This window comes from Eupeodes corollae, chromosome 1 (assembly GCF_945859685.1).
Source record: "Eupeodes corollae chromosome 1, idEupCoro1.1, whole genome shotgun sequence".
In the NCBI taxonomy this organism is placed as follows: Eukaryota; Metazoa; Arthropoda; class Insecta; order Diptera; family Syrphidae; genus Eupeodes; species Eupeodes corollae.
In genome coordinates, this window is record NC_079147.1 from 59884205 (window position 1) to 59908281 (window position 24077).

General features: G+C 33.9%; 1 protein-coding gene across 1 annotated transcript in view; it reads left to right on the forward strand.

Annotated features, from left to right (window-relative positions):
- The window catches only part of LOC129939626 (DNA-binding protein RFX2), a 91123-nt gene that overhangs the window by 24869 nt on the left and 42177 nt on the right, over positions 1–24077 (forward strand). Inside the window, exons 2-3 of the mRNA XM_056047713.1 lie at positions 1596–1945; positions 2010–2202. Of these exons, the coding sequence (XP_055903688.1) occupies positions 1742–1945; positions 2010–2202 (397 nt within the window). The 5' untranslated portion in view covers positions 1596–1741. The remainder of the gene's footprint in view (positions 1–1595; positions 1946–2009; positions 2203–24077) is intronic.

Sequence of the window (24077 nt, forward strand, 5' to 3'; positions counted from 1 at the left end):
AGACATGGATTTAAACTACTTCTGGTTGATGCAGGGAAGCACAATAGATCTCTTACTCACCAAATTCTTAAATCAGGTTATCAGGTGGGGATGTCAATTGACAGCCTCGAAGCTGCAATTTGGCCCCGTTATCTTGGAAAATTAGATTGATAGAATTTACTACTACTAAGTCAACCAAAGCAGCCCCTTGACCTTTGTTGTGTCAAATGATTAATTAATTATAATTTGTTGCTTAAACCTAATAAAGTCATACTTCCTACTTTTAAAAAACCTAATTTTGTTCAATTTATTGTTTTTTTTTAGACCAGCCTTCACATTTGAAGAGATGTTTTTCGTATAAGTGAAATCCTAAGTACCCTTCAAGAGTAATTCTTGTCATGAAAAAGTGCTTTCTCAAACTAGCCGTTCGGATTCGGCCTAAAATTGTAGGTCCCTTCCATTCCTGACAACAGTACTCGCACACAGGAATGGTTGAGAGTTGTAAGTCACTAGGCCCTGGATCACAACGGACTGTTGCGCCACCCCATTTGATTTTGATTTTTTGAAATTCTAAGTAGATAAGAAATGAACATTTTGTGAAATAGAAAACTTCTTTTTCAAGCCACCACAATAAGTCCAAACAATGTTGAAGATTTGAAAATAATAAATTCATTAAATTTTATAGTTAAATTTAGAAAGAAATTACATCCATTTTTCTTGTTAAAAGTTAAAGTAGGACTAATAATTGGTTTTACTAAAATTACAATTATTCTTGAAATTAATTAGCCTTAAGCTACTGCAAAAATAATTTGAATAAAAATCTACACTTTAAACCTTAATAAATTTAAGAAATCTCGATTTCTCGTTTTAGTAAAGTTTTATAAATAAAATCAATTTAAATACTGAATTAACTGACATAGAAAAACTGGACTCCAAAGCCCCTGCTTATAGGAATTTATTGTATACCTAATTGAAAGCTTAAACTTACACATAATCCAGCAATCATTGATTCACTATGCCATAAGATCCTCCTTTTCTTTGTGTTTCGCTTATGTGGACGATATAATTTAAGTTAACTAACAGGTGTGATTCATACTCCAAAAAAATAAGAAAAAAGAAAACATCCCCAACAAAATATTTACCAAATTTGAACATTGAATTGTTCGCGGCCATCATCATCATCAACATTCGCAATTCCTTCATCCGTCTTAAATGAAAACACGCATCAAGCCACCCAACTCAGGTAAACAGGTAAAATTATAGGAAAAAAAAGCGTCCTTAGTGATTTTGTCATAGAAACACCTTACCTTAAATCCGGGACTGAGGTTAACTTCATGGCAACACCCTAGTCACTCTGGCACATTTACTCATATTTATATTGTATTTTATGGGTACTCTTTATTCTTTTTGTTGTTATATTTTATTTGTACCCTAAATTGTACAAATGTCCTTTGTGAACAGATTTTATACAAGCTCCATACTACAGAAGTACAGGATAAAGGAAAGAGGACTTTTTTGTGTTACTAACAAAAATTCTGTTTTTAATTTCAATTTTTCGTATTTTTCTGTTGATAAATCTAAATTAAATTTTAATTAACATATTTCCATTTTTTCAGGCTGTTTTCAGCACACCAAACAACCGAAAAATAAACTTAACAAAATAAGATAGAAGCTAACCAACAAAAGGATCAACAATTTTTAAATCTAGTCAATGTTTATTTTTAAGATAATTTAATTAAAAATAAAACAAATATTTAATAAAATGACAACTAGTCTTGCAACACAAAGGAATTTTGTGATAGCGAATCCTTCAGCAAATGTTGTTGAAGCAAATATCAGCAATGCAAGTGCAACAACCAATCACATATTGGCCACTAATGAAATCAAACATGAGGTTATTGCAATTTCAACTGAAGATAGTCTAAATGATGAGAATGTGTTGCAACTGGAGGATGTTTTATCACAAGTTAGTATTTTGAATTACATAATAAATTAAGTTTTTAATATTTAATTGTAATTTTATTTGATAGCAAACCGATACTAATGATATGCCTGTTTTGGATGTCGTACCTATGGATGCATCAGACTCCAGTAATGGAGAAAGTGATAGCATGCATCATGACTTAAGTGCAATTAAAGATGGCGTCGAATTGGCTCAGGTGACAGTTCTGCAGGCGCCAAATGGTGAAGATGGAGAAAGCCCGCAGTACATTACAGTTACAGGTAATTCTTTAATAAAAATAATTGAAATATCTCAAAAAAATATTGAAAGTAGTCTTAAGGGTGTTTATTAAGAAAGTAGTTAGCTAAAAAATACATATGAAGTTTTTATTCTTCAATAAGATCAAACATTTTTCCAATCTCGCTGTTAACCTGGTTTTTGGGAAGCACATAATTTGAGAAGTTCATAATACTTCTAAAAGAATATTAGCAGAGAACAAGGAATTAAAATAATTGTTTCAACTAGATCTATTTTGAAAAACAAACAAAAATAATTCAGTTTTTGTTGTACAAACCTGGGATAATAGATCATTTTAATTTTTAATTTTCTCAAGACAAAGTCACTGCGTAAGCTTTTGCATCTGTCCTACTCCTCAGGACCCGTTTCAAGTAAAAGAAAAATAGAATTTGTTCAGGTCATATTCACCCTCTTATTATCAACCAATTGAACTCAGTCCCTTTATTTCAAAGCCATTAAAACGCTGATAAGTTATAACTTTATGAAATATCTCGAAGTACGAAACTTCTTAATGACCCGCAGTACGGCTTTCGCAGCAATAAGTCCACTGGTGATCTCATATTTCATCTCACCGAACAGTTGAGCAAATCTTAACATCGTTTTGGAAAAAAGTAAGATAATTGCACTTCATATTTCATAACCATTTGATAGGAGTTAGCAATAAGCTCTCTTAACGAAAATGTGTGCAAGTGGTTTAGACGAATCACTTCTTCGTTAGATTAGAAATTACCTTTGAAACCGTTCAATGCAAATAGCATTGGATGGGTTCTTATCTGACAACCACAAAAAAAAAACTGGTGTGCCTCAGGGCTCTCTTTAATCTCCGACACTCTTTCTTATTTTCATCAATGATCTCTTGTATGCACCTTTTAATCCAATTAGTTGTTTCGCTGTACTCTAATCTTTTCATATTTTATTTCACACCCACATGCATCACAATTATATAAGCTTATTTAATTCACCTTAATAGTATTGTACAATGGAAAATAAAAAATCACGTGTAATTTAAGGTTTTCGAAAACAATATGCTGTATTGCATCGTTAAACCGCTATTTACCTCCTTGACACTATCTAGGGATGGAACTTGTATCAATGAGACTGAACATCTCGATATATTAGGTATACCTACCAATCAACGTTTGTGGAACGATTACATATGCGATGTGGCAAAAAATGCCGCAACGTATTTGAGTTTCCTAAGGTTAAACTAGCAATTTTATCACCCTCTGATCTAACTGTTTTCTACAAAACTTATATGTTTACAAAATTTGAGTATAACTCCAATATCTGAGCTGGCGCTCCCGCAACTTACTTAAATCCCTTGGACAGTATTGAGGCATTTAAATTACGTTGTGATAATATCTTCACTTACGTTCGCCTGAAAATCGTCTTAAAGTTTCTTGTCTTATTGAGATTCGTTCTTCTGCTGTACTCCGCGAATGTGTTATATCATTCATTCCCGTGTCTCTCATTTTTCTAAAAAATATTATGTTTTGAGACATGATTGCAATAATGAGATAGAGTGAACTGAGTACCCTTGAAAATTTTACATCTGGCTTAGGATATGTTACGTCTAATAAAAATTAACAATTTGGCATTTCGAAAATTTCGTTTTGTTGTTAAATTTTTTTTTTCCCAGAACCTGCAGCGCAACCCCAATTTGCAGTTAATGTTGATATTCAAATAAAATTAAAAGCGCCTAACGCTTTGTCAATCGGCCCTATGGTTTAGGCTGTAGGGGTGAAGATTGTTGGACGGAATTGGGGACCTACTTTCTTTGACTTCTTTACCATCGTAGTGTCAGAGTTGGTTATATAATGCGTGATTTTTTATCAACTTATGAACATAAATAGATGAAGTATATTAGTATGATATTATGAGCCTCGTGAATATATTTTGTTATCTCCCTTTTTAGGTACCGTATTTTGTATTGCTTTTTTTAAAGTACTTTTGATTCCATCACTTTAGTTCTGTTAACTGTACCCCAAAGATGGATTCCATATGTTCTTCTTGAAAAGTCATCTATAAAAATAGGTCATTCCCTATGGTGGATTGGACCTACAGTTGTTATGCCGAATTCGAACGGCTAGATTGAGAAACCACTTTTCATGACAAGAATTACTCTTGGAGGATTTGTCAATTCCTCGCAAGAGGAAGTACAGTACAGTACAGCCAGGGATCGAACCCAAGACCTCTGGTATAACAGTCCAACACACACATGCCACGGTCTTCTAAGAAACTAGAAATTCAACCATGCATAGTCCAGGAATTCATCGTGAGTTTTAAATGTAAGGTCTTCGTAGATATGAACTCCAAGATATACATACGAAATTTGTTACTCTTGCAATAGGGTGGGCATTGTAATATTAGCGTATGTTTGGATTTGAGTAAAAAGCTAAATTACTTATTTGGATAAACTCTTGCTTCATTTTCTCTACTATATATTTTCACATGATAATTCAAATTTGACGATTCTTACTATCACTTGTGAGTACAAAGAAAAATAGTGGTCCGAAAATACTTCCTTTTAGTATTCCACAACTCTCAGCTATTGAACATCGGAACTTTTAGATTCGATGCTTACATATTGTTTCGGGGTTCATAAGAATAATTTCCACAGTTTTATTTCCTTGCTTTTAAAACCGACCAGTCTTAACTTATTAACCAACGTTTTTGTGTTGACGGATTCTGAAGGCTTTTCCAGGCCAATAACAATTGCTGACATTTTTCTCCCTTTTAAGACATTTATTTTCCAATGAATGGGGTTTGTAATGGTGATATACATGTAGAACTTCTTTTAAAAATGTTGTTATTATGTCATCAGAAGGTTCAGAGAACAGCTTGCGAGGGCACCACAGGGGCCATGCGTACTTGCCCAACGGACGCCTTAAACGTTATTTTGGTTCTTCTACCAATCGACCTTTTTATTAAATACATAGTTTCCTGCAGCGCTATTAGGCTGAAAGAATCAAATAGCTGGTTGTCAAAACCTTATGGTCACAGCAACACAACGAAATTGATTCCCTCAGATATTATCTCGGTAGACACTAACTACTGCACTCCTACTTTGAGCCTTAGTAATGGTTTTAAGGTTATTTTCCTATCCAGAGAAGATTTCGATGATGACATTGTGTCGATAGGTTTCGACACAACCATCTTTACTGACGGCTCAAAGATGGAGTGCGGAGTTGGTTCTGGGATCTTTTCTCGAGTCCTAAATGTAGCCAAATCCTTTAGGCTTCCTGACTTTGCTAGCGTTTTTTAGGCTGAACTGTTGGCAATAAGGGAGGCATGTAAGATACTTCAACAAAACCCAAACCAAAACCGAAATGCGGCTATCTTTACAGACAGTCAGGCAGCTACCAAAGCCATTAACTCGGCCATATCCTCATCTAAATTGGTCTAGCAATGTCGCGATGAGCTTGCGAGCCTGAATATTAACCTTGGTTTCACCCTGATCTGGGTTCCGAGCCAGATCTGGGAAATGAACGGACTGACGAGCTAGCCAGGCAAGGATCAGCCCTTCATAGCTCACTTGCGGAAATGGTTAACATTCCTCTTGGTGCTATGAAGGGGTAAAATCTTTTCTATCTACCGAACTGAATCAAACCGAAGGTGAAGCAATTTACCCAACTGCATTATATCTAGGAAGATATGGCTCACCTATAATAAAACCCGGCCAAGGCAAGACATAGCGAGGATTGTTGCGGTTTGTACCGGGCATTGGCCTATATGAGTTTATTTAGAGAAGTTTTGTATCTCTTACTACACCTTGTGCCGTAGCTGTAGTGACCAAAGAGAAAGTGAAACGATAATCCATTTCATCTGCAAATGTCCTGCTTTGGCAAACACTAGAATGAAATACTTTCAAATCAAATGGGGTGGCGCAACAGTCCGTTGTAAACCAGGGCCTAGTTACTTACAACTCTCAACAATTCCTGTGTGCGAGTATTGTTGTCAGGAATGGAAGGGACCTACAATTTTAGGCCGAATCCGAAGCTAGCACTTTTTCATGACAAGAATTACTCTTGAAGGATTTGTCAATTCCTCTCAAGAGGCAGTACCCGCGAAAATTATTTTTTTTAATTAAGGTGGCACAGGCAGGGATTGAACCCAAGACCCCTTGCATGACAGTCCAACGCACTAACCATCATGCTACGGGTACTACAGAATGAAATACTTCGAAAAAGCATTTTTTCACGAACTTGATGAGCTTTCTGAGACAAAGATTAGAGACCTAATCTTTTTTCTCAAGGCGACAAAATGGCTCTAACATAATCGCTATGAAGTTTCTCTATAAATCTATCCCTTTCAATCAAAGGTCAAACGAGTTTTTGGTATCAAAACGGCGCACTACAGCGCTAATTGGATCTTAGGCTAGGTTGCCTTGAGTTTCGCCATTTCTACCTACCTATGTCATCAAATGTTTTTGACTGTGTATTATAAAGTTCTTTTATAGCTTACATAACTTCTGTTGTTGCTGTTCTAGGTGCAAAATTAGATCACTTGCTGTTGCTATTTGGTGGCAAATGAGATCTGATTTGTCTATTCTCCTTAAAGTATTAACCTGATTACTCCAGATATAACATTTCCTCTTTAAGATTTAAATTTCATATTCATTGGATTCGGTTTTGTTCTTAACCTGGTATAATTTTATTATCTTAGAATTCAGTTCACCCATCCCATAAAGGTTTTAAGTTTAAGTCCTGAATTAAAATCTTAGCGTTAAATTTGTCTACCATATTAAGTTTTTAAAAATGCAATGCTAAAAAGTTAAAACACAACATATCCCTTAACAGTAATATGATTTTTAAGTAATAAATTTTTGTTTTCCAAATACAGGAGGGGGCGTAGTTACTTCCTTATTTTTTTAAAATAATAACACAAAACGTATTGGCAATATTGATTTAATTATTTTTCTATGTATAGAAGTACATTTTAAGTTTTATTTTATTTAATTTTAAAAACGACATCTCGAAGATGGTCACCGTTCTCATCAATGCACTGTGATAGTCGGAATTTGAAATTGTTTTCCACTTTTTCCAGAATATCTGTGCTTATGTCGGCGATAGAAGCAAGAATATTATTTTTAAGTTGACGAAGGATCTTTGAACGATCAGTGTATACCAACAGTTTAAGGTTGCCCCACGGGAAAAAATCACATGAGGCTAAATCTGGCGACTGGGTTTGACACTGAAGATCACCTCTAAAAGGGATCAGCCGTTCGGGGAAGTGTTCATGCAAAATATTCATTGACCTTTTTGCCGTGTGAGCTGTGGCGCCATCCTGTTGAGACCACACTTCCCCTACGTGGGGCTCCAATATAGTATGTTTTGTTTGTACACACATCCTGAAATATGGAAATGTGCCTCGTCACTAAAGAAAACATCGGCGTGCCGCGGGCGGCGTCCTGATGCAGGTTTTCAAGGAAGGCTTCACATGCATTTTTTTGCAACATAATCACGAGGATTGAGTTGTTTCACCACTGCCAAATTTGTACGGGTGAAAATTAAGTTCCTCATGGAGAATTCTTCTTACCGTTCGACTCAAAATACCTAAAGCAACTAAATGTTTGTGTGCATATCGCCTACGGAATTTCAAAACGCCGTCGTTACCCTTTCGATGTTTTATTGCGTCCTGGCGGTTCTGGAAGGCCCATTATATGTTTCTTCTGCACACTACCGTTATCCCTGAACGTTGAATTCCGATGATCGAACTGCTGAAAGAAAAGTAGGCCCCCAAGGTGAACGCGTGCTCTAGCTTTGTACACTGCATTGTTGACACTGAACAAGTCGTTAAAAAAAACCTTATATAACGTGCTTTCGACCAAGCCATAAACCAACGTTTTACTATTAATAGCTGCTCAGCTGCGAGAGTTTTGGATAAGGAAGTAACCACGCTCCACCGTGTACATTTCAAATCATTTAAGTATCATATTAGTTTTCGTAATTTGTTTTGAAATGATTTATGGATCTTCTTTTAACTATATCCGTTTCAAAAACGATGAAAGTAATTCTTTTATATTTTTGTATAAATATTTGTAGAGTAAATTTTTAGTGCTGATTTGGATTCTAAACTCCGATTTTAGCTACATGTGTTCAAACTCAGAAATATGCATTTTCAACATTATTTTTATGAATATTATATTCCAAAACTTGACGAATTCGTAATACATAATATTAAAAATTATTTGTATTTCGTTTTAAATTTTTAGGTTAAAAACCGTCTTAAGTTAATGTATGGAAAGTTAAAACTTACAACTATTCAGGTTTTTTTGAAAAATAAGTAAGATTTGTAGATTTTAAAAACTATTATATTTTTTATTGAGTAAAAACCCACTTCATGAATTTAAACACCCTTGAAAAGTGTTTTTTTTTTCGAAATGTAAAAGGTTGTATCTCAAAAACCTGATATGATAGAATGATTTTGAGGTCAGATTCGAACTAAAGCAATCAAAAACCTAAGAGAAAGTATAATTTCATTGTTACCTTCATTACCATATTGACCAGTGTAATTTGTAGCTTGCGCAGTTTTTGAGTAAATGAATGGGTTTGTAGTTAGCGTGGTTTAGGATTTTTTAAAGTTTTTTGGCAATAAATTAAGCTTCGAAAACAAAAAAAAATTAGAAATTTAAAAACATTATCTGCAGGAATTTGTAATCATTCTTATTAAAATAAACACGCAAGACCTGATTTTTAGCTCTTCAATATTCCGCAAAAATAAAACAAAATGTAATGTTGAATATTTTCCAAAAAGATAAATTTGAGTTTTTTTTTCAAAAATTATTTTAGAAGATTTCATTAGTAATTTTTTAAGTTTTAAAAGTGATCTTCTAGTTCCCTCAAACCACAGACACATTTTTTAAAAGTGAGCTTTTTGATATTTTTTGTAAAGGAAATTGAATCTTTTAAAAACAAAATTTGTTATTCAAATAAAAAATTTGTATCTCGAACGATTTTGAAATATTAAAGTTTTATGAGTTTATGTGCGTAATTAAACACCGAGTTTAAGCGATTTAATCCGTGGGACTTCTTCTTATAACTTCTTAAATTAAAAACCGAATGTGTGGCTTTTATAAGATTGACCCAATAAGCTTCCAGATTTGAAAAAAGAGCTCTCGAAGTGATAACTAAATTACTCTTCGATAACATCCTTCTCGTTTTATATCTTTATAAGTCCAAATCAGTTTGTTGTCCTTCAATTAATTTTATTTTCCTCCCCTTTTCACAGTTGAATCATATTTTCGTTTGCAATGAATCCTTACACTGATATCTTTCTAATCTTTAGAACAAATCAAACAATTGCATATGTTGAGCTTCATTTAATTGTCCGACCTATCAACAACAAAATAAAATAAACCGAGATGTAATCGGAAAACGATTTGAACTTTCACCTTGCCATTATCTACCTAAGGTATAAATCGAACCCTCTTTTTCATAAAATTCAAACGTTAGTGAATCCTTATATTTTATTGAATTAAATCGAAACCGAAACATACACCAAAAACAGATATAATTCGTCCATTCCAATTTATCTACATACGTATAAATTTATTTATCTGTACTTATTCATTCAATCATCAAATCAAAGGGAATGGGGTGCTACTGTTGTTGTTGTTATTCCCTAATCCTTTAGCATTTTATTTTTGCAAGGAAAACTGTTTCACAGAATATTATGATTTTTTGATCAAATGATAAGCTATTATAATAGATAGGTAATATCAAACGTTTTGAACTTTTTATTTCATCTCGACTTCTGACTCATTGTATTTGAACAAATAATATATAAACGATATCTGATGGAAAATTTTTATGAAATGGTGCACTTGTTTGATATCTTTTTTCTTTTGTAAAAATATTATTTCTGGGAAAATAAACATTTGTCGAAATAAGTGAAAGATTCTGTTTAACAAAAACACATAAATTACACCTGTTCATATACATTTACGAAGTAATACATTTTTAGAAATTCATGTTTTTTTTGTAGAAAAATCCAAATTCTGTACAATTGTGAATATAATTGACATGAATTTGCTATTTCGCAATATACTTAAGAGTATGAATTCTTTACGAAAACAAAATTACTTTGAAACCATCTTTTATGTTAAGAACCGTTTAAGCATTAATGATTCAGCGTTTCTTTAGGATATTATGTAAGACAAGTGAAATTTAAGTAATTTAGGTACTCTAAATGCTTAAACTGATTTGAATGAATTAAAAACCGTCAGAAAAGTACAACTTGATTGCCAGGAACAAACCCTTGTCAACATCAGTTAAATTCTCGATACAGCTGTAGTCCATGTTTTTGATGACGCTGCATCAAATTATCACATTCTTTGAGCTCTTGAATAATAATAATAATTATACTTCTAATACTAATAATTATAATAATAATATTCTTCTGGAGCCAACGCTGGGGGTGACACAGGGTATCAGTTCCGCCACAGAACTGATACCAAAGAACCCAACTGAAGAAACACAACCTCAAAAACGCCCTGGGGATTAATATAAGAAATCCGTAATCCTCAACTTGCAACATTGTAAGACAGACGATCGGGATACCCGAAGAAGTAACCCACATCAATAGCCCAAAATTCGAAAATATACAAACACCACAACCTGGAACTCGACGTATTTTGCCAAGGACTACCATGGCAACCACAGTAGCAGGTCTTCCTAGGCAACTTATAAATTGGACTGTAGAAATGAATCAATCAGTTATACGGCCAAAAATAAGAGAGTTATCTTTGATTTTACTAGAATTACGGAATAAAAGCTTCTGACAGAAGTGAGCAATAACGGTAAATCAGCTTCTTTCTGTGCAAAAAATACAGGACCTCAAACGACAAGCAGCAAACCAAATCTCCACAGCTAGGGAAACAACTGAAGATCGAGATGCAATTCAACAAAATGAGGAACAACTAGACAACAACAACAATTCTAAAGCCGGACTCAAAAAGCCACCCATTCGTTTGCGTCTCAGCAATCACACATACACGCTGTACTAGAGACATCCAACAGCCAAGTAAGGGAAAACACTATAAATACTGTAGCAACAACAACTATCCAGACACATCTACTATACAGGCGCATCTAACAGCGGCACTCGGTGAACACTTCCGTGTAGCCTGGTCACAAAATCAAAACAGTGACCCTTCCCGCAAAGACGGAATCATGAGCTTACACATATTGTTAACCGTGACATCTTCCCCAACTACCTCACAGCAGCCTTAAACAAAGAGGATGTGCACTGTTTAATATACTCGGGTACAGTAGCAGTATAGTAAGAAGAGTAAATGAGCTTACACATATTGTTAACCGTGACATCTTCCCCAACTACCTCACAGCAGCCTTAAACAAAGAGGATGTGCACTGTTTAATATACTCGGGTACAGTAGCAGTATAGTAAGAATTATTGGCAAGAAGACAATAGTATGTGAGGAAGCTCGGGCACGGAAAACAGCACGAATGCCGGCTTGGGAAAGACGTATAGTCAATAAACTAAACAATATCAGGCGGGTCATAGGCAGACTCACAACCTACTCCGGTGGAGCATGATCCGGAATCTACAGGAAGACATCATGCATCCCATTCAAACTGATGAATTAACAGAAAACACGTTAACGGAAATAAAGTACGAGAAAACTCACCAACTTGCTGCCTACGCCAGCACCTCGAGAAATATAGACAAATCAGAGCCCGAAGATTGGAGAATTGCCTTTTCGTAAAAAAAAAACTAAAACAGTTCTATCGACAATTGGACCAACCTGAAAAAAAGCGACCCAAATTGCAGGTTCTGCCAATGGACAATGTTGTAAATTTCTGGAACGAAACATGAAGTAAACCTAAGAATATAGACCTGGAAAACGAATGGCTAACAAATTGACGAATTGGAACATAGCAGACACTATGGAGAGATGCAGAACAACGAAATCGACTGGCCCGGACAAAATCCACAATGTATGGCTGAAAAAGTTTACTGCAACTCATCCACTGCTTGCAGAATACTTTAGCAAACTTTTAAGAAATCCACACGAGAACCCTTGGTTCTTAATGACGGCAAATACCTTCCTCATTACAAAATAAAACAACACCTCTGACTTCTTCTTATAGGTTCATAAATTAAAAACTGAATATGTGGCTTTTAAAAGATTGACTCAATAAGCTTCAAGTGTATGATTTGAAGAAAGAGCTCTCGAAGCGATAACTAAATTACTCTTCGATAACATCCTCCTTGTTATACATCTTTACAAATCCAAATCAGTTTATTGTCCTTCAATTAATTTTATTTTCCTCCCCTTTTCCAAACTAAATCATATTTTGGTTTTCAATGAATCCTTACACTGATATCTTTTTAATCTTAACACCAGATCAAACAATTGCATATGTTGAGCTTCATTTAATTGTCCGGCCAATCAACAACAAAATAAAATAAACCGAGATGTAATCAGAAAACGATTTGAACTTTCACCTTGCCATTATATACCTTATTACAAAAGGAAAACCCAGCGAACTACTGGCCAATTACATGATTGTCAACGACGTATAAGCTTTTGACGAAGATTCTCACCAACCGCGTTTACGATCATTGCGCCAAATACAACATCATGACGCGAGAGCAGAATGCACTCGACATTCTTTTGGATGCAAGGAACAACTGGCAAACGACTCCGTTTTAGTTCATCAAGCAGTAGATGTCAGACACAATCTTAGCATGGGATACATAGATTACAAAAAATTATTCGATAGCCCTCCGCACTCATTCTTGCTGAAAATCCTGGAGCTGTATAAAATTGACCCAAGAATCATTTACTTTATGGAAACATATAACAATGGAATGTGGAACGTTAAATTTCACATTTGACAGAATACTAGTCAGGCTATATCCATCAAATGCGAAATTTTCCAAGGAGATGCATTTAGCCCCCTCTCGTTCGGCCTTAGTTTGAACCCACTTAGTAGAATGCTTAAAAGTCTCAAGCTGGGCTTTAAGCTGCTAAAAGCAGAAAATATGTAAACTCTTGTCGACCACCTTTTCTATGTAGACGACTTGAAACTTTATACCAGCAGTAAAGAAAAAATAAACCAGATGATACGAGTAGTAAAGCGATTTAGTGGCGACATAGGAATGGAATTTGGTATCGAAAAATGATACATATTCAAAAAGGAAAGAACACCGAAGGATACCACCTTTATCAGGACAACATCATTGCCAATCTGACCCAAGACGAAAGCTGCAAATATCTTGGTTTCTATACAACTGAAAAGAATTCAAGAACTCGAAATTAAGAAAATGCTACGAAATAAGTTTGAACAGAGGATAGTTAAAGTTTTCAAGTCTCACTTAAACACTCCGCCGGCGAAAATCCATTAACACCTGGGCTCTTCCAGTGGTTACATGTTCTTTTGGCATCGTCAGTTGGTCAAACACAAATCTTGATTAGATATCAACCTCAGTACGGAACCACCCTGACTAAATACCTGCGTCACCATCCGCGAAGTGCAATTGAATGGGTTACCCTACCTCATGAAGACGGTGGAAGAGGGCTCCTGGATGTACCGAATCTCCATTTTTCTCAGACAAATAAATTTAGAGACTACTTTAGAAGCTAAATTAAAACATCGGATTTAATTAGGACAGAATGCCTTGCGGACAAGAACTACACACCGCTTAACTTAAAATCCATCGAGTTTCAAAAGCCACCTAACGTTCGCTCTAGCGAAAAACGCATGGGAGCATGGAAGAATAAAACTCCCCACGGGATACATACATTTCAAATGCAACAAGACTTCATCGACAAGACCAGTTCAAATCCGTGGCTCCAGCAAGGGTCTCTTTTCGCGGAAACGGAGGGATTTATGATTGCTATCCAAGATAAGGTCATAGCAACTAAAAACTACCGCAAATAGTATAGTACTATAATATAATATAGCATATTGAAGGAAAATCTAGATAGCGATGCATGCCGCCGCTGCCAGACCAACGCAGAAACAATTGACCACATTATAGGTGCATGCTTGAGCTTAGCATCGCATGATTATACGGCGAGACAAAAGCAGGCAGCGAAGATCATTCACCAAGGTTAAGCAATAAACAAGAACCTTGTGGCGGAAAAACTTGCATATTATGTACTATAAGTACGACCCTGCACCTATGCTCGAAACAGAAGTTCGAAGCTTTATTCGGACAGGTCGATAATTACAGATCGCACCATACGAGCTAATGAGCCGGACATAGTCCTGTTTGACAAACTAGGGAGGAAATTAACGCTGTTTGATACCGCTGCAGCGGTATCCCAACACCCAGTCGACATATAGCACGAAAATCAAAAAATATACAGACCTGGCCGACAAAGTCAAAGCTATGTATCATGTAGAAAGGGTAGATATCGCGCTAATCATCATATCCGCCACAGGACTAATACCAAAGAACCTCATAGCCCAACTGAAGAAACAAAAACACAAAGACGCCCTGAGGATTATTCAGAAACCCGTTTAAATGTCACACTTTACTGACTTTGAACTGAAACAAGAAAAAAAAATGATTGTTAGCTTGATAAAAAGTTGGGAACCTTATTCCCAAAAAAATTTGTACGAAGAGAAATTAGTTAAATAACAGTAAACCAATTACGAAATCTCTGTTATGGGAGCAGAGATTTTACTTTATGCCGGAATTAAGACCCTCAACTATTTGAAGTTTTTCTTATGTACGTATGAATATAAAAGAGCTGTCACACAAACTTCAATGAATTAACTTTTTTTTTTAACTTCCCCTAGGAAGTTATTGTAATGGGTTTTTGAAAATTTGGACATTTCTCGAAGTTCCCTAGAGTCAAAATAAAAGATTTTTAGAAAGATGTCTGTGCGTGCGTGCGTCCGTACGTTCGCAACGTTTTTTCGTCGTCCATAGCTCAAGAACCAGTAGAGATATGGACTTCAAATAAATGTTGCTATGCAGATAATTATGCAAAACGATGCAGAAAGGACTCTCAAGAAAATTGAGTTGATAATTTTTTTTACTATAGCAATTTAAAAAAAAAAGGTGAACATATTATCAGCAATAAATATCTCACGAACCAAAAACCCTAGTGACTTGAATTAAATTGTACGTATATATTTTTGGAAACAAATTCCAATACACCACGAAAATGTTACGAACAAAAAATTATTTTATCTCCAAAACAATTTTGTGTAATGAAGAATAACGTTTTTGACATCTATTAAAAACCTACAAGCAAATTAATATAACTTGGTAAAAGTTGTTTTTCAACTCAAATATCTTTTCAAAACTTTAAGAAATTGGCTTTAAACTAATTGTATCTTATAAGAAATATTGTTTTCGACATTCAGTCACTTTTTATAAGAGTCCAACAGTCCATGTTTTCATACAAAAATAAATCTACAAAAAATAACACGCAAATTGATGTTCGATCTCGATATCTCTAAAATTAACTTCATTCATCCAATTAGTATTTGTTTTAACTTTAAGAAATAAAAACTTTTAACAAATTTTACTAAAATTGGTAAAAATTTGTTTTCGAGTAAAAATCTCGTTAACAAATCTAGATTTTAAAATAAAACTATTTCATTACTATATACTAAATTTGTTTGTAGTTTTGTTTTTTTTTTCAAGAATAATTCAACACAACACGAAAACCTACATACTTTTAAACAAGACAAATCGACAAACGTGATAGGATGTTATCAGTGTGGGTCGCATCCCAGCCTCTTTTTTTTAAATTTATTTATTTGCTTTAAATTTATATTTACCGCCTAACTCCCTCTCCTCAGGAAAAATATATACATGCATATATATTTTTGTAAATTTTGCAATCTTGTTTTATAAAAGAAAAGAAATGTACATAAATTCAGCTAGAGTAAAAAGTGGTCTATTTGTCTGTAACCAATTGTTTGCAATCAATTAAGATGGCATTTCATCTTGCAAAAGTGGAAGTGTTAAAGTTTAAAGTCTCTCTTTCATTTTTAAATTTAAATTTAATTAAAGTCATTTTAATTATTTAAAAGTTGTATTTCAACATTTTTGAAGTTTTGTATGTTTTCGGCGTTTTAAATTTCATCACTTAAATAAAAGTGCAAAGCTTTTCTTCACTTAATTTTATCTTCGAGCAAAGTCAATAACTTCTTTACGGGATTTTCCCTGTGTATAAAACTACACACAAAAGAATTCTTAACGAAATCTCACCTGAACCAAATTTTGGTAAAAAAAGTATTGTACATACAAAAAAGATATGGCAACGGAAGTGGGTAAGATGTCTGTTGAAGATTTAAAAAAAAAATCCTGGAAACTACTCTGGATACATAACTCACTGAAAGACTAAAAACTTTCGCTACAAAGGACGAATTCACACGACTCTAAACGATGAAGTCTACACTTTTTACAAATTGCTAATGAGTCATCCGTTGTCGTTCATCTTCCCGTAAGTGGAGAAACCGATGCAAATCAAGTCGTATTACAGACTTGCAAAAAGGCTGCTCAAATTAAAAGAAGATAAGAATATGACCATCAGAAGTTCCCGGACACCTTCATAGAAGAAAAAAATGAAAACAATTATTATTTAAAATACTCTTAGGAATTTAATATTTTATGGTCACCCGCAATAAGATCAAGTGTTCATGGACCGGGAACTATCAAATTTCTTCTGCCCTCAACTAAATCTCGCACAACACCCTCAATCATACCAGAGACTCCAAAGATGACAGCTTTAACCGAAATGGAAGACTTCCTACTGAATTCCTTGAAAACTTAGGATTATCCGTGATGAATCGAGCCTCTTAACAAGACACTTCGGGAGAATTCACATTTGTAAGTGGCCAAGGACAATCTGTTATCGATATTGCAGCTACATCTCTTGAGTGGCTTAATCTATCGGTAGATTTTAAAGTAGGAGTATTGTACTGAGACAATCAACTAACTTTTTAAAATTGAGATGGAAAGAGAATTGTGCCGCTCTATACAAATCATTACTAAGGCGTAACATCAGCTCTATTCTCTCGTATCAATATAACAGTCTAAAAAGTTATGATGAACATATTACAAGAGTTATCAAGGCCTCAGCACTATTTGCCCACAGTAACAACAGCTGAAATAATGCTTGAACGTCAAAAAACAAATGGTTTGATAATGATTGTGTGAAACTCTGTAAGCTTTCATTTGTTTATCTTAAATTTTTCAGATCTACAAATCACCGGCTGAATGCTTAAATGCCCCACAGACCACTTTTTCGGGAAACTGAGTGAAAGATGCAGTTATACTAATTCGTATGTTCTCTTTCGTTTGGTGCTATTCCCATTGCTCTATCTCTATTATTAATAAAGTTACAGAAACCAGTTTTGCTCCATAGACCACATATTTTCGGTTCTGTTCGTGCTTATTTGCGGCATATCCAAAATTTGTACGAGGTGGGGCAGTTTTTCTATTCAAGTTTTAAAAACAGACGCTTAATACTTAAATTCCTCAAATCCACATGAGATGACATATTGAGCATGTAACCTCTCACAATCTATTTTAACCAAGTGACATTTTTCCTGCTTATGTGCCCTATATCCATTTTTCTAAATCATTTTTAAAATAAAATTTAAATACAAACATTAATTAAAAACCCAAAAAAAATGCTGTCTATAATTAATTAAATATTTATTGATTATTTTTCGACGCTTCAACTCTGGTTTTGATAGTTTTCAGGGCTGATTAGGCAATATCTGCTGTGTTAATGAAGATAATTTCTCAAAAAAGGCCATAATATATATTTTTTTTAATATTAAAAAAAAATAAAAACGAGGTTAAAATAAGGGGAAACAAATATTTTTAATAAGACTATTTCTATATATTCAGGTTCACAAACTATATAAATGCATTTATAGTATTTTTAATAAGGTTTTTATCGATAATATTCAAACATTTTTTTTTGTTTTTACTAAAATGGATAAAGATAGAAAAGGTAAAAACCAAAAATAGTTAATTTAAAAACTGTGAAAAAATACTTAAACTTAATCCTATGAATGCTGAAGTATTTTTTAAACCAATTCCGAATAAAATTGAATGTATTTTTCTAGGAAATTTTAAGAACCAAAGTTCAAGTTGGGTATTTTTAATTGTGAAGCGTGAAAATACTTTGTCATTTTTCATACTTTTTTTATCGACTTAAAATTAAGCCAATGTAATATAGGGAAGGGCTAAGCCATTATATTAATATTCCTTTTTGTTTTATATTTTTATCACTACAAATAGATTTAAAAAAATTAAAAGTGTTAGAAATTTTACATTTTATTATTATTTTTGCTATCGTTGAATTCCCAATGTTAAAAGCATAAAGGTTCTATATCCATAGGAAATTTGCAGTTTGGTTTTCATAGATTTAACATTCGTATGGAAAGGGTTCTATATCCATTTTTGACTTTTTCTAAACTTTTATTTTTTTTTAAATAACCATAAATGTTTTTAACCCTAGGACTTCAAATTTAAAAAAAGAAATATTCCATTCATGTATATAAAAATTCAAAGGTCGAAGTTTTCAAATGCAAAATTACGAAATTATGTTTCAAACCTTAAAATTCGTTTTCTGAGGAATAATTATTTTGTATATGGGGCATTTAAGCATTCACCCGGCGAAATGCTCTAACTTTAAAAAATATTTATCTTCATATTAACAAGAATTTCAAAAGGCTTTGTGCCAAAACAAAAGTTCACTTCGTCAATAATGTTGCAAAAGAACTCGAAGGCTTTCTGGAACAGTGTTCGTGAGCTGGGTGGTCGTGATAGAAGCATGGCGACTACGCTTGAAGTTGAGACACTAGTAGCTCATTTTAAAACTATTTTGTCGGCTGATGAGAATCACTATGCTTTTTATTATGCATTGAATTCTACAAGAATAGTACAGAACCGTTTTAAAATCATCTTCTGCCATATTTCAACAAATTTTATGAAAATTCTTTTCTTCCAAATAATTTCAACAAAGCGGTTAGGAGATCGATTAAGCAGAAAAAGAAATTATATGCCTGTTTTGTGGATTTTAAAGCAGCCTTTGACAAGGTGAATAGAAATGCCTTGATGTAGAAATTGTCATCTTTAGGAATTTCACGTAAATTCTCAATGTTCTATTTTAAATTTCCTGCCTGATCTACTGCATCAGTGTGGGACGGAATTCTTTGAATAGTTTGAAACAACATCAGGTGCCCCCCAAGGATGTATATTAACACCGATATTATTTGCGGGTGCAATACTCTTTGCGGGTATACAAATCAAAGTTTTGCTCTGCGACAAGGATTACGTTTTACTGACAAGCCATCTACCCTTCAACTGAAGTCTGTGTCAATACTAAAAAGACAAAAATAATGTTTTTTGAAACGCGTCAAAAAGAAGACTGGTCCCTAAGCAACGCGACTATTGAGGTTTTTCATTATTTCAACTATTTTGGAGTTTTTCTGTCTTACAATCTTTATGTTTCGAAACACGTGAAAGAAAAAAGCAACGAAGCCAAAGTAGCTCTAAACATGATGTGGCTTAAGATTTTCTGTAACCAAAAAACCGATCTTAAATCCAAATATCGTGTTTTTCAAGCAACCGTCAACTGCTGCATGTCCTAAGGTAACAAGCTTGTTGGATATTTACAACTGGAGGAGTTTTAAACTGTGCCAACGCTTCAAACGCTTGTTCAGATTGCTTTTTTTAACGCCCAATTATGCTATATGTATATGTAGAGTCTGGCATAATACCTCTTTACATTACTAACCTTAAAACCAACTCAGACTACATATTGAAAGTTATGAGGAGGGATGAAAGAAGCCTTTACTAATCCATTATGACAACTCTTATGCAAACAAATACCTCCCCGTTTAAGGAACGGAACCAGAAAGCTTCTTCAAATGGCAGTAATCTATTCTTTTGGAAGTGCAATTTGAATCAATAGCACCCCATCTTCAATGATCTGATCGCCAGAATTGATGAACATATCTTCAATAAACACTCTCAAGAAATGTGCATAGAAACCTCAACCAGGAAATAACATCACAGACTAATTATTTTAGTAACGAGTTTTCTTCTGAGGCTATATTAGTTACATATTTAGAGCCCGAGTCGAAATACTGAATCCTAACTCTATGCCGCATCGAACAAGATCATTATATTGCAGTCATAAAATATTGCAAGAGATTGCGTACTTTTACAATACCTTTCCCATACGAGCTGGTTCTTAAGGATCCAATAATTGTGCCGCATAACATGTTAAACTTGTGGGTGGTGTTTAATAAAAATGTATAAAGGATTTATGAACATTCCTTTTTCTTTACCATAATAAAACCTTATAAGTTTTATAGAAACGCCTAAACTTATTTTTAGATAAAAACAACCTTAAACAAAAGCATTCTTTCTAAGGCTTTTCTTATTTACATATAGAACTAAAAAGTCTACTATCTACATACATAATTATATTAAAGACCATACCAAGGTCCATACCACCTGAATTTTTGAAAACAATGAATCTCATACACTACGTGTTTCTGTTTAGTTAAAGTAAACACAGCATGACGTCCTTAAAAATAAAATAAGTTCAAATCAAATCAATTATCCGGTATTATGTCGGCATAATCCGCTCTCGTATCTTCTGGTTTTATTAATTTTGTTTTCTCCTTCTGAAACAAATCTGTTTTTTTTTTTTTTTGTTTGGTCCTCGTCAGAAATGTAATCTTTATCAATTACAATTATTTCATCAGATACATTTCAAGCGAAAAAGGACACATCATAATGATAATATACGTATACAACCCAACCCAACCCTCCTGAGCCCTATGGCAAAGGTAAAAAGAAAAAAATTCTACTTGGAATAAAATGTATCAATATATGAACAAAATAAAGGGTGGGAGATACAAGTTACAAGTAAAAGGTATATTTCATAAAGGATGGTTGGAAGAATCCTGGACGAATGATAGCAACAGACAACACACCACACGACGACGATGGCGACGCACCTTGAGGGGTGTGAGTTAATAAATACCGCGCTTTGCACAATAATAATCAAAATCCCAATACCAATCATTTCAAGGACTCAAACTTACATACGATGTATTAACAACAATAGTGCGAGTAGCAGCAGGAAGAGAAGCGTGAAATAAATACCATGTTTATATTGAATGTTTTCAAGCGGGTGTAGAACATCACCAAACAAAAGGTGAAAAAGGATACAACGACGGGCACACCGTGACGGTGTGTGATGGGGTGCTCTTCGTGCACCTTACTTGGCATTCATGCACCCTTCATCAAGGAGACCCACCGAACACGTGCTACGCAGGTATATGCGAATTAAATCCTTTAATTGCAATATCAATGTAATATGTGGACTAAATGAAAAGGATTTATCTCTTTTTTATTTTTACTTGTATACTTGTTCATTATTCCTGATTTTGATGATGATGATGTTGATGGTTCTATACTTTGCTGACAAACTTATTTTGATTGTAAGTTTGTCGCGGCACGGTGCATTGAAATGATTGAGGGTGGGTACGGCTCGGCACGACTCGACTACGGATTAAATAAAATAAAAATTGTATCTTCTCCGTTGCTAGTTCTTCTTATTTTTGTTGATGATTTTTAATTTCTAAAGGAGGCCATCAGGACACTCGGATGAAGATGAGGAGGGAAGTTAATGAGGGTTCATTTTTGGTTGGTGGTCTAATTGGAATCAACACAGCAGATGAGATTTTGAGATTTTTTTTTTTGACATTATGGATGCTTCAAGCGTGAGAATGATTTGTTTGAAGTTTGGTTTCTGGTGGTAGGAAACAGTAACATAATAAAAGCAAAATGTCAAGTTTTTGTATTATTTGCCTTTGAAGAGGTTTTCTATAAATTACAATACAAGAAAGTTGTTGACTTTGTTTACTGTGTTAAATTGGGAAACTTGGGAAATTGGTGTGACTTTTGTTAAGATGTTGATAAAATCTATGTTTATATTTAAGGTTTCCCAACACAAATTAACTTAAATTTTTGAAGGCAACTGAAGAAATCACAAACTAATTAAAATTGATGGTGCAATAGAGCTCGTGAAAAAACCAAAACCTATAAAAATAAACTGCCCGACTGGATCGCACGAACTTGCTCCTTTATGCAAAGAGTCAGTTTAAAAAAGTACCTATATAAGATTTAAAAATACACCTGTCAAATAAGTTTGTCTTCAAAGATATAAATGCCATTTAATTTGTCATAAAAACCGCGCGATTCATCCCAAAGCACAACTCATCCTAGGACAACTCATCCCGAAAATGAAAAATACTTCTAAGCACACTTAACGAAAACAATTATTTGTGTATTCAACTAGTTCGTTCGAAGGTTTTTCCTTTGGATAGCTATATTTTAATTTCATATTAGAAGAACCAGGATGGAAAATAAATTATCTAAAGATTAGAAAGAGGAAGAAAATGTATGTTTAAATTGTAAGGCGATCGCCTATTGGTTGTGTTAGTTAGGCAGGTGTCTAAAACAAATGAAGAATAGTTCATTGTTTATGATGATAACGAAGGAATGTTTTTAGTAGTTAGAAGGTATTTACTACAATACAATCACATTACTTCTTTCCTACAAGTTCTCAAGGCAAACATGGAGTGATTACGTACAATTTATTTTTTTTTGTTATAGTTAAAAAACAAACAAGCATTTGTATTTTAATTATGAAGTGACACGTAAACAGTAGTTGTAAAGGGGGTGTACGTAATACATTTATAGGTATAATGTGTATACGTTGAACAAGTGATTCTAATAGAAAATACGTATACTACTTCTGGTCCGATTCCTTAACTTGTACTAAGTATTTATTCATTTAGATAGGCGAAGGCAAGAAAAATATGTGTTCTTTAAGAATAATATTTTAAAATCATAGGTATGTATATATAAATATTGAGCCTAGGAGAAAGCCATGTGGTATCGCAATAGACACTTTAAAAAAAAAATTTGTATAAACATATCATATTCGTAAAAAAATTTTGAACCGTTTTTGAGATATAGGATTTAAAAAAAGTCGATATTTTAAACAAAAAACCCAAACAAGAAATAACTGCACTTTTGATAATCAAATATTGTTGAGGCAATATAAGAGCTCGTTTAAAAAAAAAATAGAATGAAATGCATAAGTTAAAAGTCAAAATAACGGTTCCATAAGCGGTACCTTTCTCGGGCGATACAAAAATAGGTTTTACTTACTTAAAGAAAAAAAAAAAAAATGTAAAGAAAATTACAAAAAAATCTATCGGTTTGTTTTTGAGAAAATTCGAATTTTAATTTTTTGGCCAAACAAATTGTATGGGGGCCAATATTACTTTCGATCTTGAACAAAATTGAAAAAACACCTAACGCGAATCTGCTCAAAACCTTAACTTCCAAGTTTAAACTCAACCGACCCAATAGTTTGTTCACTGAAAAATGTCTGTATTGAGGTATTGCAAGAGTTTAAATATCTCGGAGTTTTGCTAATGCATGATTTAAACTTTTCAAACCACGTTAAACAAGAAAGCAATTAAGCTAAGATAGCTTTAAGTTCGATGTGGCCGAAGTTTTCGGAAATCCAAAAACTGATCTAGTGTCCAAATGCGGCTTGTTTCAGCTAATGTCAACACATAATTGTGCTATGGAGCCCATACTTATGGTACTTATAGTTAATTGTGTCTCCAGGATTTGAAGCACTTTAAAGACATTACTTCGAACGTTTATTAAAAATACCAAACTCAACACTGAATTATGTTATCTACGTGGAGTCTGGCATAACACCAATACAATGAAAGTGGTGTAAAGTGATGAAAGAAGCCTTCACGTTTATCGTAAAGATACTTCAATCTAATGCCTCTCCTTTCAAGGA